The 14,118-nt window shown below is 35.0% G+C and overlaps 1 protein-coding gene across 3 annotated transcripts in view; it reads right to left on the reverse strand.

Annotated features, from left to right (window-relative positions):
- ara (araucan) overlaps window positions 1-14,118 on the reverse strand; it is a 335,452-nt gene that overhangs the window by 118,150 nt on the left and 203,184 nt on the right. For all 3 annotated transcript variants that reach the window (XR_011951429.1, XM_072537947.1, XM_072537948.1), the window contains one exon: window positions 8,246-8,584. Coding sequence is in view for 2 of the 3 variants with exons in the window: in XM_072537947.1 (XP_072394048.1) it covers window positions 8,246-8,584 (339 nt within the window). In the remaining variant the exon portion in view is untranslated. The remainder of the gene's footprint in view (window positions 1-8,245; window positions 8,585-14,118) is intronic.

Consider the following 14,118-nt stretch of genomic DNA (forward strand, 5'->3'; position numbering starts at 1 on the left):
AAGCACTTGAAAACTGTACAGAAGGGATCAAGATAAATGGTGAAAATATAAATAACATCCGTTATGCTGACGATACAGTCATTATCGCTGAAAGTGAGACAGACCTGCAGACGTTACTAAACACAATTTGTGATACTGGGGAACAGTTTGGTTTAACAATAAACATAAAGAAAACAAAAACCATGGTTATCAGTAAGAGGGACAAAGTCATTACAAGGATCCATGGACCGATCATATTACGAACGAAATGGTGATGCACAGAATGGGAAGAGACAGAGAACTTTTGACCACCATGAAAGACAGCATATTTGGGGCACATACTTAGAAATGATAAGTACGAGTTGTTGCAGCTGATTATGAAGGGTAAAATATCCGACAGGACGACAAATATCCTGGCTGAAAAACATTCGCGACTGGACCGGTTAAACACAAAGACGCTCTTAAGAAAAGCAGAAAATAGAGACGAATTTGCAATGGTTATCGGCAACCTTCATTAGTGGAGACGGCACTAGAAGAAGAAGAAGATTAGGTAGGCCGGAAGTAAACTTTATCTAACGGAACTTTAGATCTGTGGGCTGGACAGTCTAATAAAAACTAAAAGATTCAAATTTATCGTTCGTCTTTGAGAGATCATATTCTTTATTTGCAAACAAAAGCAACCGACAGCGACGTGGGTAAAAAAACACCCAAAGGTAAGTGCCACCGGACCTAATGGTTACTCAGATGAGTTTTAAACTATTTTCATGAGAAGATATTTATATGAATAATAATGTATGTACAGGGTAAAATAAAATTTCGGTATTTTATAATAAAATAACGAAAATTGAACAGGCTATAACAACCGGTTTTTTGACATGTTACAGTACGTGTATGGTTATATTGTGTATATAAGAAATTTTTTAGTAAGTTAATTTTTATAGAAACTTGACATCGATTAGTATGTAGAATACAACAACAATAAATTACGTCGAATAAAATGTCGATAAAAAAATACAGAAACTTTAATATAAATCATAAAAAAAATTTTGTTTCACCTCGTATAAAAGGTAGATATTAATCGAAAGTCCATATAGAAACGTTACTGAACATACATAAATCATGTGTATTATCTTCGATCTAAAAACAAACGGACAATCAATACAAATATAATTTGTGGACGAGCTATTAACAACCTACAAGCTCTTTTAATCTAAGTTGGCTATTATTCTACAATTTATATTTCGTTCTGCCTACTGCGATATCTCGCTAGCTTCTTCTTTACTAATCGATATGTCGTTGTTTTTGAACAACTGGGCGTGTAGAATAAAACGGTTTGATAAAATTTAATGCAATGCTCGCATGAATACCACGCGAGATTATCTTATTAATTTCGTAATGGCAATACATCAATATGCGTTATTAAATCCACGGTTTCTTTACGTTAACAAAATTTTACGTATAGTGTAGATCGCTAAAAACATCAGTTCTAATATTTTAGTTAATTTATTACCAGTTCTTCTTGCGAGCTTCTATTCTATTGTAAATTAATGTTTGTCTAACATTTATTAATGTTTTAATTTTCCTATATTCCTTCAGGAACAACGATTAACACAAATTCAGAATTTCAAGAACTACAGGAGCAGCCTTCCTATGAATACAGTGGGGAAATGACCAGACTAATCTCTTCCCACTTGGACAACCGGAGCAATAGGACAAGTCCTATCCGAACTTGAAACCTCGGAGGCTGGAGTACCACAGGGAGCGATCCTGTCACCACTACTGTATACAATATACACCGCCGATGTTCCAAGAATACATGCAAAGTCAACGACACGGCGATAGCGGCCAAGCACAGGCATGTAGACAGTGCAGTAAACAACTTACAAACAGCGTTGGACAACATTGAAGAACGGTGCAAAACAATCCCGTAGAATGGAAAAGTTAAGCTAAGTACCTGAGAGTCATAATGGATAAAGGACTAACTTTCAAAAAACATGTAGAATAAAAAGCAAATATGGCAAAAGCGTCAATAAGAGGACTTGCAGCTAGAAAAAGCAAATTAAGAACAAAAACAAAGATAAAACTAATAAATAGCATCATACTACAAATATTAACAACCTTAAAAAAAATAATAAATAAATAAATAAGAGCAAACCAAGAGCAAACCCTAGAGCACCAAGTCGCCAAATTGGGAGTAGCCCGGAGCGAAGATTTGAGGACCGAGCAAGCAATTCAGATTCGCGGAAGTCACAAGAAGATAACAGGAATAAATCGCCTAACGATAGCCTGCATTGATCGGTTAGAGAATTATGTTGGAAGAGCATTTGGCTGATAGTTGTGCAGATAGATTGTCTGGAGCATTTGAGAGCGGTGGAGTGATTCCTGTTCTTACACGAATTAATACACCTCGCTCCCATGAATTGTAATACCTGAACAGCAAGGGGGATAGCCGTGAAGTATGTAAAAACGTAACTAAATGGATTAATAATGAAAATATCACCAACCTACCAACTGAAAACATATGAGCAAAACTGATTTTTAAAGTGATGACACAAAAATAAATATTAGGTAATAAGCAAACAGACGTGGTTAATCCATGCCAACAAAGAAAACTGGGATGTTGATTCCCGCGAGATTTGCATCAAAGTATTGCCGCAATAGGTCAACAGTAATCGTTGTAACATAAACTGCATATCACAATAATAACTAGAAGAAAATCAGTGAATCTGTCACCGTGATGGATAACAATTTGTTTGAACAAATACATCGATAACAGATCTGAAGTAATGTCGGAAAGGACCCAAAAAGAGAAACTTATCAGTGAGTCGACATGAACAAATATTTACCATCATGAAAATATATATCTAATACCAGACCACACAAAAGTAATCTTATTGTACATACGCAGACAAAATATTTAGCTACTACTCAAAGACCTTTAAAATCGTTTTTATTTAAAAAGGCAGCTGTCTGTATTAGGGCAAAATATAACGGAAATTAACATAATGCATTTATGTTTTTAACAAATAAATTAAAATTGTGGCGTGCTTTTTTTTGTTTTGACGATTAATTGAATATTTTATTCAGTTTGTGATATCATTACATTAACCAGTAGGAAAAATCTGCTAAAAATGAGCGAAAGACTATTTACGGATTTGCTACTCCTAATAGAAAGATAAATGGGTTACAAATAATGCCGTTAGTACCAGTTAAAGGTATCTTTGGACTGACCCCATAAAACTAAAGAATATTCTTTTACACGCCTCCAACACTGAGCCCCCTTTCATTAAATCGTCATATTCGGTCTACTCATGATACTTTAAACATCATATGATAATATCACACCTCAATTGCTTTCAATTATATAATTTTATAAACATAACATCAGCCGGAGTCGCTTTTATGTCGTATTATAAATACTTAATATAGAAGAATAACTTGAATTGATATTCGTTTTAAACTCATCACTAGACAAAACTGGTAGATATTATGAAAAGAATGCTCTAGTCTGTTCGATTCTTGAACAAACCTCTTGCATTTTATAGCAGTATCACTGAATTATCCGCTGTTACCATTCCTGTTCCAAACCATGCAAGTTAGGCGTTTACTTTGTATTCCAGTTCTTCCTTTGGCGGAATTTTCAGTTTTCTGTTGACTCTTGTAAAATGAAAGTATTTGCTTTGTTGCGTAGATGCAGCAATCGTTGATTTACCTACTAATCCAGCTGTTGATTCATCTGTTTTTCATAATGAAGAGCAGGAGCAAAGGAATTACAACTTGAAGGAAAATAAGCGTGATGGAACATAGGTCTTTACTGGCAGATACGAAACTCACAAGATGGATTAGGATAAGGAATGCATAACATGGATAAGCAGTATAACCAAAATGGAAGAGATTATTCCGTCCATTAGGGATAGGATTGTGTATTTGTCTGATTAAAGAATCTATTACAACTGCCTGAATGCCTAATGTTTATGTCATTAAAAAATAATAATAAAAAATAAATAAGGAAGAGGTTGGACATGAAGCAAGGATAAATAAAGAAAACGAGCTTGAAAAATAACCAAATGGTATGATCATTTTAGCAGGAAAAAGATTAATGAAGAGATCAGAAATAATGGTTCAGTTAGAGGTAAACAAATGTTCCTCAAAAGAAAACAAAAATTTTATATCGCCTCAAATAATGTTAATCTTTTTAAAATGCACTAAAAAATAAAAGGAATATGTAACATATATATCGAAAACACCTATAATACAAAAAAGCAATAAAGTTAGATACTTACTACAACAGAACTTTAGTAATGACTGTTATTAAGTTTTAAACTAAAAACTAACAGAACACAACCAAAACAAATCGTTGAGTACACAAGAATTTAAACTGTATTTATATAACTTTTCAAGTATGTATAAAGATACAAAGAAGAGATAGTAGGGACGAGATATTAAGCCAGCCCTAAGTACCTGTCTATAAATCTAATTTAAATCGGAGAAAAACTTCTCCCAGAGTCCCTCGGCGAGTGTAGCATACTCGTATTTCACATTAGTTTGCTCAGACTTGTAGTATCCGGCTTTTATACTTGTATGGTACTTAATGGATTATGTCCTGTCCACTTGAAAGGCTTTTCGGGGCTCGTACACAAAATATTGATTCTACTTTTTTCGGTCCCTTTTTGTCTTTTGTTCTACACCGACTTGTTTTGTTTATTTTTAACTAGAGAGTTGTATTTTTGAGCTGTCCGGTGTTTGAGCGGCATTATATTCGATATACTAAAAACTTTTTTACACTGTACAAATACTGTGCTTTATCACAGGTGGTAGAAATCGTATTTCGTTTATTCGTAGATATTTTTTAAAGATGCAAGCTTCATTATTGAAATGACATTCATTGTAATGGTGATATTTTTTTAATATTTCTAATATTATTAAACTCTAACAGACTTTTTATTATCTTTCATTTTAAGATACATTAAATACACATGTGTTAATAATACCATGACATGACGATGGTAATGATCGTCTCTACACCTTAGGAAACCAACGATGCCAACGTTAGTAGTCCGGGTTGTCTAAGAATATCATATCAAAACAGTCATTTAATGATAGAAATATTCGCGTTTCAGCTCTTATTATCGATTATCGTGTGGACTGGAATGTAAACTGTTTATGATCAATTACTTTTTAATAAAGTTTATCTAAGCTTAATATATGTTTTATCGCATTTGTAGTTTAGAGGAAAAGAATTTAATATGACAATCTCATCTCAGAAAACTAAAATAATAGTAGACAGCAAAGAAACAATCAGATGTAAAATAGAAATTGATGGCATCAGTATTAAACAAGTAATGTAAATAAAATACCTGGGAATTGCACGGTCTAGCAATGGAGACCTGGACAAAGAACTTAGAGATCAAGTACAAAAAGCAAATAGACTGGCAGGATGCCTTAATAACACTATATGGCGAAACAGACACATTAACACTTATAATTGGTTTCAAATGAGTGTAGAGTAATAAATCATGAAGTGTCATAAAATTTGCCTGAATTTCGGTGTCGTCATGGGCGTAGGCAAATGGACGGATGTCAACTTCGTCGTCAAAAATTGATGTACCTCAAAATATCATATTTTGGATATTTTGTGATAACCACTTTTATTTAATTTTTCGATTAACTTATTCTTCAAACTCGTATTCCATTATATGGTCATTAAAGCTAATTACATTTTTATTTATAAAAACAAATTCACTTCCTTACTGAACGAATAAAAGCATTAGAAGAAACTGATAAGGGTATGACGCACCTCCTAATATTACTAAGAACTAAAATAAATCAACATGAAGACTAATAACGCGTAATGAGGTTTTACTTACACTTTCATTATAATCCCTCTTTTATTTTATTATTATCATTCGACATTCGACATTCGAGTTAGTAATTGTTACTACACCAATTAAACGTACAGTAATATTGTGATATAGAAATAGTGAAAAAGTTATAAAATGGTGACATTTACTCCAAAAGAGGTGTAAAAAATTCTCCGCTATCTGTTAGTGAAAAAGTTATAATTTTAAATGTATATGATTGCATAAAACACGATCACCCTAGTTTGTCTGTGCAAGAAAGTGTTGAGCGATGTGCCCGAATGACTGGAATTGGACAGTCCACGATTTTTAAATTATTGCGAGAAAGAAAGATATCAGGCCAGTTAAGTCCATGCAAAAGAAAATCAGGAAGACCAATAAAAATCTTAGGTGAAGACACCAAACGTGAGATTCGAAGAAAAGTTCATTCGTTTTATTTTAAAAAGGAAATACCCACCCTTGACAAAATACTAATGGAGATAAGCCAAGATAACGATATTCCTTTGATATCCAGAAAACTTTTATGGAAAACTTTAAAAAGTATTAATTTTTCCTGGGAAAAGCACAATCGAAAGGCACTATTACTGGAAAGTGATGAAATCATTTGCTGGAGACGAAAATATTTGAGAACTATAAAACAGTACCGCAGAGAGCACAAGAAAATTTTTTATCTTGATGAAACGTGGATAAACGAAGGTTATATAGTCCAAAAAATGTGGCAAGATAAAAATGTAACAAGTGCTCGCCAAGCTTTCATAGAAGGCCTTTCGACGGGTATTAAAGTGCCTTCGGGAAAAGGGAAGAGGCTTATAATTGCTCACATTGGAAGCGAAGAAGGATTTTTAAAAGAAGGTTTGTTAAGCTTTGAGTCGTGTCGGACGGGAGATTATCATGAGGACATGAATTCGGATGTCTTCGAAGACTACTTCGGGGAAATGTTAAAATTTCTTCCAGCTGATTCGGTCGTGGTTATGGATAATGCAAGCTACCATTCAAGGCGCATAGAGAAGGTACCAACTTCAGCTTGGAGAAAGCAAGAAATTATTAACTGGCTGTCAAATAAAGGTATTCAGTTTGAGACGAATTCAATAAAGAAGGAACTACTAGCCGTAGTAAAACAACATAAATCTCGCTTCATAAAATATGCCGTAGAAGATGTAGCAGAAAAGTATAAAGTAACTGTGCTACGCCTACCGCCATATCATTGCGAATTAAATCCCATAGAACTTATATGGGCACAAGTTAAAGGATATGTTGCAAGGCACAATACCACATTTAAAATGAAAGATGTCAAGGTATTGTTTGATCAAGCCATTATGGAAATCACATCAGAAAACTGGCAAAAAACAATCCAGCATGTTTTAAAAGAGGAAGATAAAATGTGGGAACTGGACAACTTGGTCGATCAGGTGGTTGAGCCTATAATTATAACACCAGGGGATGATGACAGTTCTTCGGATGAAGACTATAGTGATGTAGAATTGTAATAACGTATCCAGTAAAGTTTTTGTAGTTTTTGTGAATAAATTGATTTAAACTCCCCACAAGTGTTTCAATATGTAAAGTTCATTCGTGTGTGTTTGTGAGTATTTCCCGATTTCGGTTCGTATATATTTTATTGTTACATTTTATATTTTTTTAATAACACTGTTCTGCTGTATTACATTTTTATTTCCTTTAATATGATTTTTAAGAATGCATATTCTTTTGTCAATTAACCCACTAGCGCGCCTCTGGCTCAGTGTTTATCTGTCGATAACAATGGACTAATCCCTTAAAACAGGGTGATACCTACCTGCTCTTTATGAAACGACAGAATTTTGCAATGCGGACGGAATTTATTGACGGATTATTGACGGATTACCCTGTAGCGCTTTTGAATACTTCATGAGATTTTATTACTCTACACACATTAGAAATAGATTATAGACGAAGTTAAGAATTTATAAAGCCAGTGTAAGCGCAATAATGACATATGCCTCAGAAATAATACCCGACACAGCTACAACGCAAAGGCTATTGGAAACGACAGAGATGAGAGTACTAAGAAGAATTACAGGAAATAGCCACCAATCGGCAGAAGAAGTATCGGACGACCGCGCAAAAGATGGAGTGACAACCTTCCATAAAGGTATTACTCCGCCAATGAACAAGCAGAATTGCTTATAAACAGGAAGAAGAAGAACTAATTGGCTAATTGGCTCGGCCAAGGCCATCAAACTAAATATAAAAAAAAAGAACTTAAAGAAGGCTCCTATTCTCTAAAACTATGGTGTTAAATTTTCATGACTGACTTACGCATCAACAACCTTCAACAAATGATAAAGATATCGTTACCATAATATACTCTAGTATGGTAGATGTTAGTGAAAAACCATTAAAAAAAATTAAAAGTTAAATAAACTTACCAAAGGTGAATAAAACGCAGAACTTTCCACGCCTATACTAGGATAAGGGTTTTGGTCGGTAGAAGGATACGGCGTCCCATAAACGCCTACACTAGCGTTTCTATACTGTAGAGCTGCTAATCGAGCCGAATCATACTGACAGGAGCATACGCTCTGACCTGTTACTGGATCTGTTACTAGAGGTCGCCCGGATTCGCAGCATTGTGTTGGACCCGTGGAAGAGGTTCCACCTGGAGACAATGCACCCGGAATACCAGCTGATCCGCCAGGGCTAAGTGATCCACCACCTGAGACTGGGGAGGAACCTGAGTTGGTTGTCGGCTGACCAGAAACTAACAGCTGAAAAACAATATATAACATGTACATATTTGAGTAACAGCCAAAATCGGTAATCATTGTAACCAAAATAGAAAAAAAATTGTTTAAGAATATTTAATTTTAATCAAACAATAAACAAGGTATATAAGAACTGGATTAGAAAAAATTCTATTGCAATTGAGACTCTCTTTGGTACTCACACAACAACTGATTCGTAAGTTTAGCCAAAAGAGCATACTATTAAGACTTAGCTCTTAAATGCATCATGTCGCCGTTAGATAACAGATATTTTAATTAATATAAAACCCGTACGGCGGCGTTTATTTGCAACCGAATGCATGATGTTGTGGAAAAACATCGATGTCATTCGATGCGTTCTATGTGTTTTTATTTCGTTCGCAATGTTTCACGTGTTTATATCATAAACTAACCTTACTTACTGCCTTGTTAATTGTTGATGAAGTTCGTGAATTTATTTAGAATTTTTGAGTGCAAAATACTCTAAATAAAAGGTAAGATGTGAACTTTCTATTTTATTTATCATTTGCTTTGTTACTTTTTGGCAACACTACGTATTCGGACATCTTTTTATACATATAAGTCCTTTTAGACTGAGTCGTCGTTTAACGCAAAAAGAACTGAAAGAATATTTTGAGAATTTCACTGGCCTGGAAAGTAATGACGATGCTGATCTGTCAGACACATATAGTATTGCAAACCTCCCCCCATTTTGTCCTGATTAAAGCGATAATTCAGAGATAGAAGTTAAGAATGAAGATGGTGTAGAAGAAGCAACTGTGGCCACTGAAATATTTTGTACCTTTGCCTTCCACTTCCAAATCAAATTCAAATAACTTTAAGATGGTAATGAAAAAAGTTCCCAGACAGAGGATCGTTTGGAAAAAGAAGGGCTTGCGCTTGAATGAAAAACAATTAGAGTTTCATGGTGAAACAAATCTGAATGAAGCATGTTAGCATGAGAAACAGATTACCAATTTTTCACTTATTTCGTCACTGAAGAAATGTTAACAAACATCACTGGTGAGACTAATCTTTACGTAGTTCAAAGTAATCCAAATAGAAAAGATTCTTTTAATTCCGCGGATATCATACAGTTCATTGGAATAATTTTCTACATATCATTAGTCCATCAGGCAACATATCCATTTTCCGAGAAAATGAACATTGGTATAAATACCTAGGAATTTTTTAATTATTTTTTTCGTTTTTCCTGAAACTGCGATCCATCAACATTTGTTTCAGAAAATTTTTAAAAATCAATAGTTTAAGGGTTAAACATAATATAAAGAGGAATCAGAAATAAAATCGGACCTTAAGACTACTTTAAAATACGATTTAAAACGTACATTGAAGAAGCAGTAGAAATTTAAACTGCCATGTGAAGGGAGGCATTAGATCAGTCATACAATGACATGGAAATACATGGTGATACAAGATAAAATGTCGGATAGACGAAACCGGGGAGACCACCCACCCCCGAGATGACCTAATCGAAACGAAATCTGAATAGAAATTGTTAGAGGAGGCTTATGTTCCATTTTTCATTATTTTATAGCATTTTCGTTTCACCCCGTATATCATAAAACACCGAAAACGATTCTTAATCTTTTTGTGCCTCTGAGATTGATAATCTAAACACTTTGGAGTTTGTTTATAATAAACCAATTGCTCTTTCAAAAAAGCAGAGTTTCAAGAATCTTTATTAGCAGAATTAGAAAAATTTTTGGTAATTAAACGGAAAGTAGCAGCAATAAAAACCACTTCTCTTTCTGGCTCAACTATTTTTGTATTAAGTTCTTATTACTAAGATCTTAACTACAACTTGTTGCATTTTTAATTACGAAAGATGCATAAAAATAAGCCACATCTTTTATATATCTACAAACGTTAATATAAGCATGAACTCGATTTGCTATCTAAATGAACAATTCTTGTTTATCAACAACAATTTAAATTTATATAGTTCAGAAAACAATGATTGAATTTTTAAACGCATTGAGAGAAAGCCTTCAGATTATTTATGTGCACTGTTCGAATCTTGACAGTCATAAATATGAGTAATCAGATCTAAATTCTGATAAGAATGACTTGATTAGTTCCTAATATATTTATAAGATATGAATATCAAATTAACGTACTATTTTAAATCATGACATTTAAAGACAATGCACTAACATTTACATAATTGGAATAGGCGAATGATATCTGAGATTAGGTGAATACGAGAAAATTTGAAATTATGTTATATGAATATAAATGTTTATATAATTTGTTTTTGAATAATACATACAATGTAATATATCATTCGTAAGGAAACATATGTTTTCTACATTGTAACTGCAATGTTATAAAAACCGCAATCGCATTAAGTGTTTAAGACAATAAAATATAAAATACATAGGTACAATTAACTACATGCATTCATAAGAAAAATATTGAAGATATAAAAAATAGATATAAAAAAAGCTCTTGAATTCGGGGGAGTCCTTTTTCGAGCAGTGGGACAGTATAGGCTATATAAAAAAAATAGTTGTGTTATATACATATAGGTACGCATTACAGAATTAGTTTTTATATATATATCTGCTACTTTATTCGCATCAATTTCTATCATAAAGTGAATTATCATGGGAATGAGTCATTGGGATATAACTAAACCTAAAGGCGTAATGAAAGTAAAGGTTTACCTTGCGTAGACCGAGGCACGATAAGCGGTTTGTCCTTAAAAGTGGCCGTTTCGCACTCCCAGCGTGTCTCATTTTTATTGCAAGCAGAGGAGCATCAAGAGCGTACACGCTGAGACCCGAAAGATGGTGAACTTATACCTGGTCAGGACGAAGTCAGGGAAAACCCTGATGGAAGTCCGTAGCGATTCTGATGTAGAAATCGATCATCGGAACTGGGTATAGGGGCGAAAGACTAATCGAACCATCTAGTAGCTGGGTCCCTCCGAAGTTTCCCTTAGGATAGCTAGCGCTCGTTCCGTACGAGTTTCATCCGGTAAAGAGAATAATTAGAGGCATTGGGGTCAAAACGACCTCAAACTTTAAATGGGTGAGATCTTTGGCTTGCTCGAACTTATGAAGCCGTGAGAAACGAATCAGAGTGTCAAGTGGTAAAGTCGTTTAGGCCGTTTTCACTCGTCGGGTTGCGCAAGTAGTTTTTAAGTCTTCTTTGGCTTGAAAAAGTTCTTTCTGGGATAGCAGTAGAAACAGGTATGGGGAAGAACTGGTCAAGGCTCTTTTTCCAGAGAGGGAGGAAGTAAGCTTTACGCTCCTCCTAGTGGAGACACCCGTGACTGAATTTACAAGGTAGGAGGTGACAGAAGCTGGCAAAACGCTCAAAGCAGGGAAAAGCACCTGGAGCTAATAAGGTAACACCCGAGATAATAAAAATCATCATCGAGGAGAAAGTGTAATGTGCATAGTATATTAGGAACAACTTGCTAAAAAGTCAAGAGTTCCCAGGAGATTAGAAAACGGTAAATCTCATACTTATCCCGAAACCGGGAAATGAATTAGAGGAGCCTGCAGCGTACAGATCTATATGCCTGTTAAATACAGGCAAGGTCTTTGACATTCTTGTAAAGACAAGGCTGGAGAGGGAGATAACGGAAAAGGGTGGCATATCCGACCGCCAGTATGTGTTCAGGAAAGGAAAATCTGCGGTAGACGCCATACGTAGAATCAAGAGGGAGATATCCATATGTGGATGGTGGCTTTCTTTCTCGATATAAGCTTTAATAGCGCTAGATGGAAAATTATCGTCCAACTACTGGGTAACTTGGGGATATATCTCTGTCTGCAGAACTTGGTTGGGAATTATTTCAAGGATAGGTGCATCAATATTGCGAGGGGTAACTCTAAGAGGACCACGGCGGGAGTGCCGCAGTGCTCCGTCCTAGGATCATTGCTTTGGAATGTTCTTTACAACGAGATTTTGAAGGCCGGCCTGGGCATTAGTGTACAGGCAATAATAGCGTTGCGGATGACGTGGTGATGCTGTTGGAGCACAAAAAAATTCATGAAGCGAACCGAGCCCTCAACAAAGTGTAGGCGTGGATAAAACTGAAACTAGCAATGATGGGAAAGACTGAAATCGTCAGAAAGAAGGAAAGAGTAGAGAGGAATTTGCAGCAAGGGTATGAGAAAGAGAGAAAGAAAAAAGAACGAGAGAGAAAGAGAGAAAAGAGAAAAAGAGAGAGGAAGAAAGAGGCAGATGGGAAAAAGAGAGACAGAGAGATTGAGAGAGAGGAAGAGAAAAGACGAGCTATTCATGTGATTCACCGGTCTGGAGGAGACCTACCGCATGTGTATTCCAGTTGAGGCGGTAGACTTTAGTTGGTAGGTAGGGAACTATCAATGCATCTGCAGGCACGATTTCTCTGGGAGAACTACGTACATATGTACTCTCCCAACAGGTCATGGCCTAGTATGGTCTTTAGAAGATTTAGCATCTCCTTCCCATTAAAAAGGTATGGTAGCCAATATTTGCAACAATGTGTAAATATTTGGATATAGTTTTTATAGTAACACATCAGATAGTGCCGATACTACTTTATACGGTGTTTAGTAAACCTCTCAATCGATTGTTGATGCTGCGGCTCAGCGTCAATATGATTTTTGTTTTCTTTTACTCGTGATATCTTTGTAACAAACCAAGGCTTTTCATTAAACTTAACGAAAAAATTCTGTGCTCTTGATAACAATCAGAAACTTACAAGAATGTAACGATTTCTCTCGGTTCAATACTTGTTTTAACGGTTTACAATCGTCTCATTAGCCACAATAGACCTCTTCAGTCGAGTGGTTAAGCACCCACTCATAATGAACCTAACCTACCCTAATCGGCTCACATCTCTAAGACTTCTTCTTGCCACTTCTTTCCAGATTTATCCCGATCATGACCAGAGTCTGTGACTTATAAAAAGTAATCATAAAGTGAAGATGATATATATGGAAAACTTGAACTGGTAGCGGAGATCAAAACAACCACAGTAAAGTGGAAACCCCTCATGGAAAAAAATGCAACAAGTGCAATCGTTTAAGCAATTCTACTCTTCTACGAGTGTCGTAAAAGAATTGAGAAAGTAGGAAATCGTAAAGTATTATTGTTAAAATGTTAGAGAAAAAGAGTGAACAAAGTTTACAATTAGTACAAAAAATTAGGGTAATTTTTGCAATGTAACATGAGAGACATATTTATTATGGTAGAGTACAACGTGATCACAAACAATTACACATTACTGCAAAAGATACGAAGATATTATTGGTGTTGGCTTTTGTCCGTTTTATAGGTGACGTTAAAACTTCCACAGAAAACATTTTTAATTGAGATAAAACAAATAGCATGTGAACGCATATATATGTACTTGCATTTGTCTTCATTTAAACCAACGCAGATATTAACCTTTGTCATAATGCTACCGAGTTCACGTGGTCTGAGTGATGAGTAAACAAAGCAACTAGGAACACGTAAAGGGTAGCAAACATTTGCCCAGCACTTTGAAGCTAGTTTGCAATATCCATTATCAG

This window comes from Diabrotica undecimpunctata, chromosome 7 (genome assembly GCF_040954645.1).
Source record: "Diabrotica undecimpunctata isolate CICGRU chromosome 7, icDiaUnde3, whole genome shotgun sequence".
In the NCBI taxonomy this organism is placed as follows: Eukaryota; Metazoa; Arthropoda; class Insecta; order Coleoptera; family Chrysomelidae; genus Diabrotica; species Diabrotica undecimpunctata.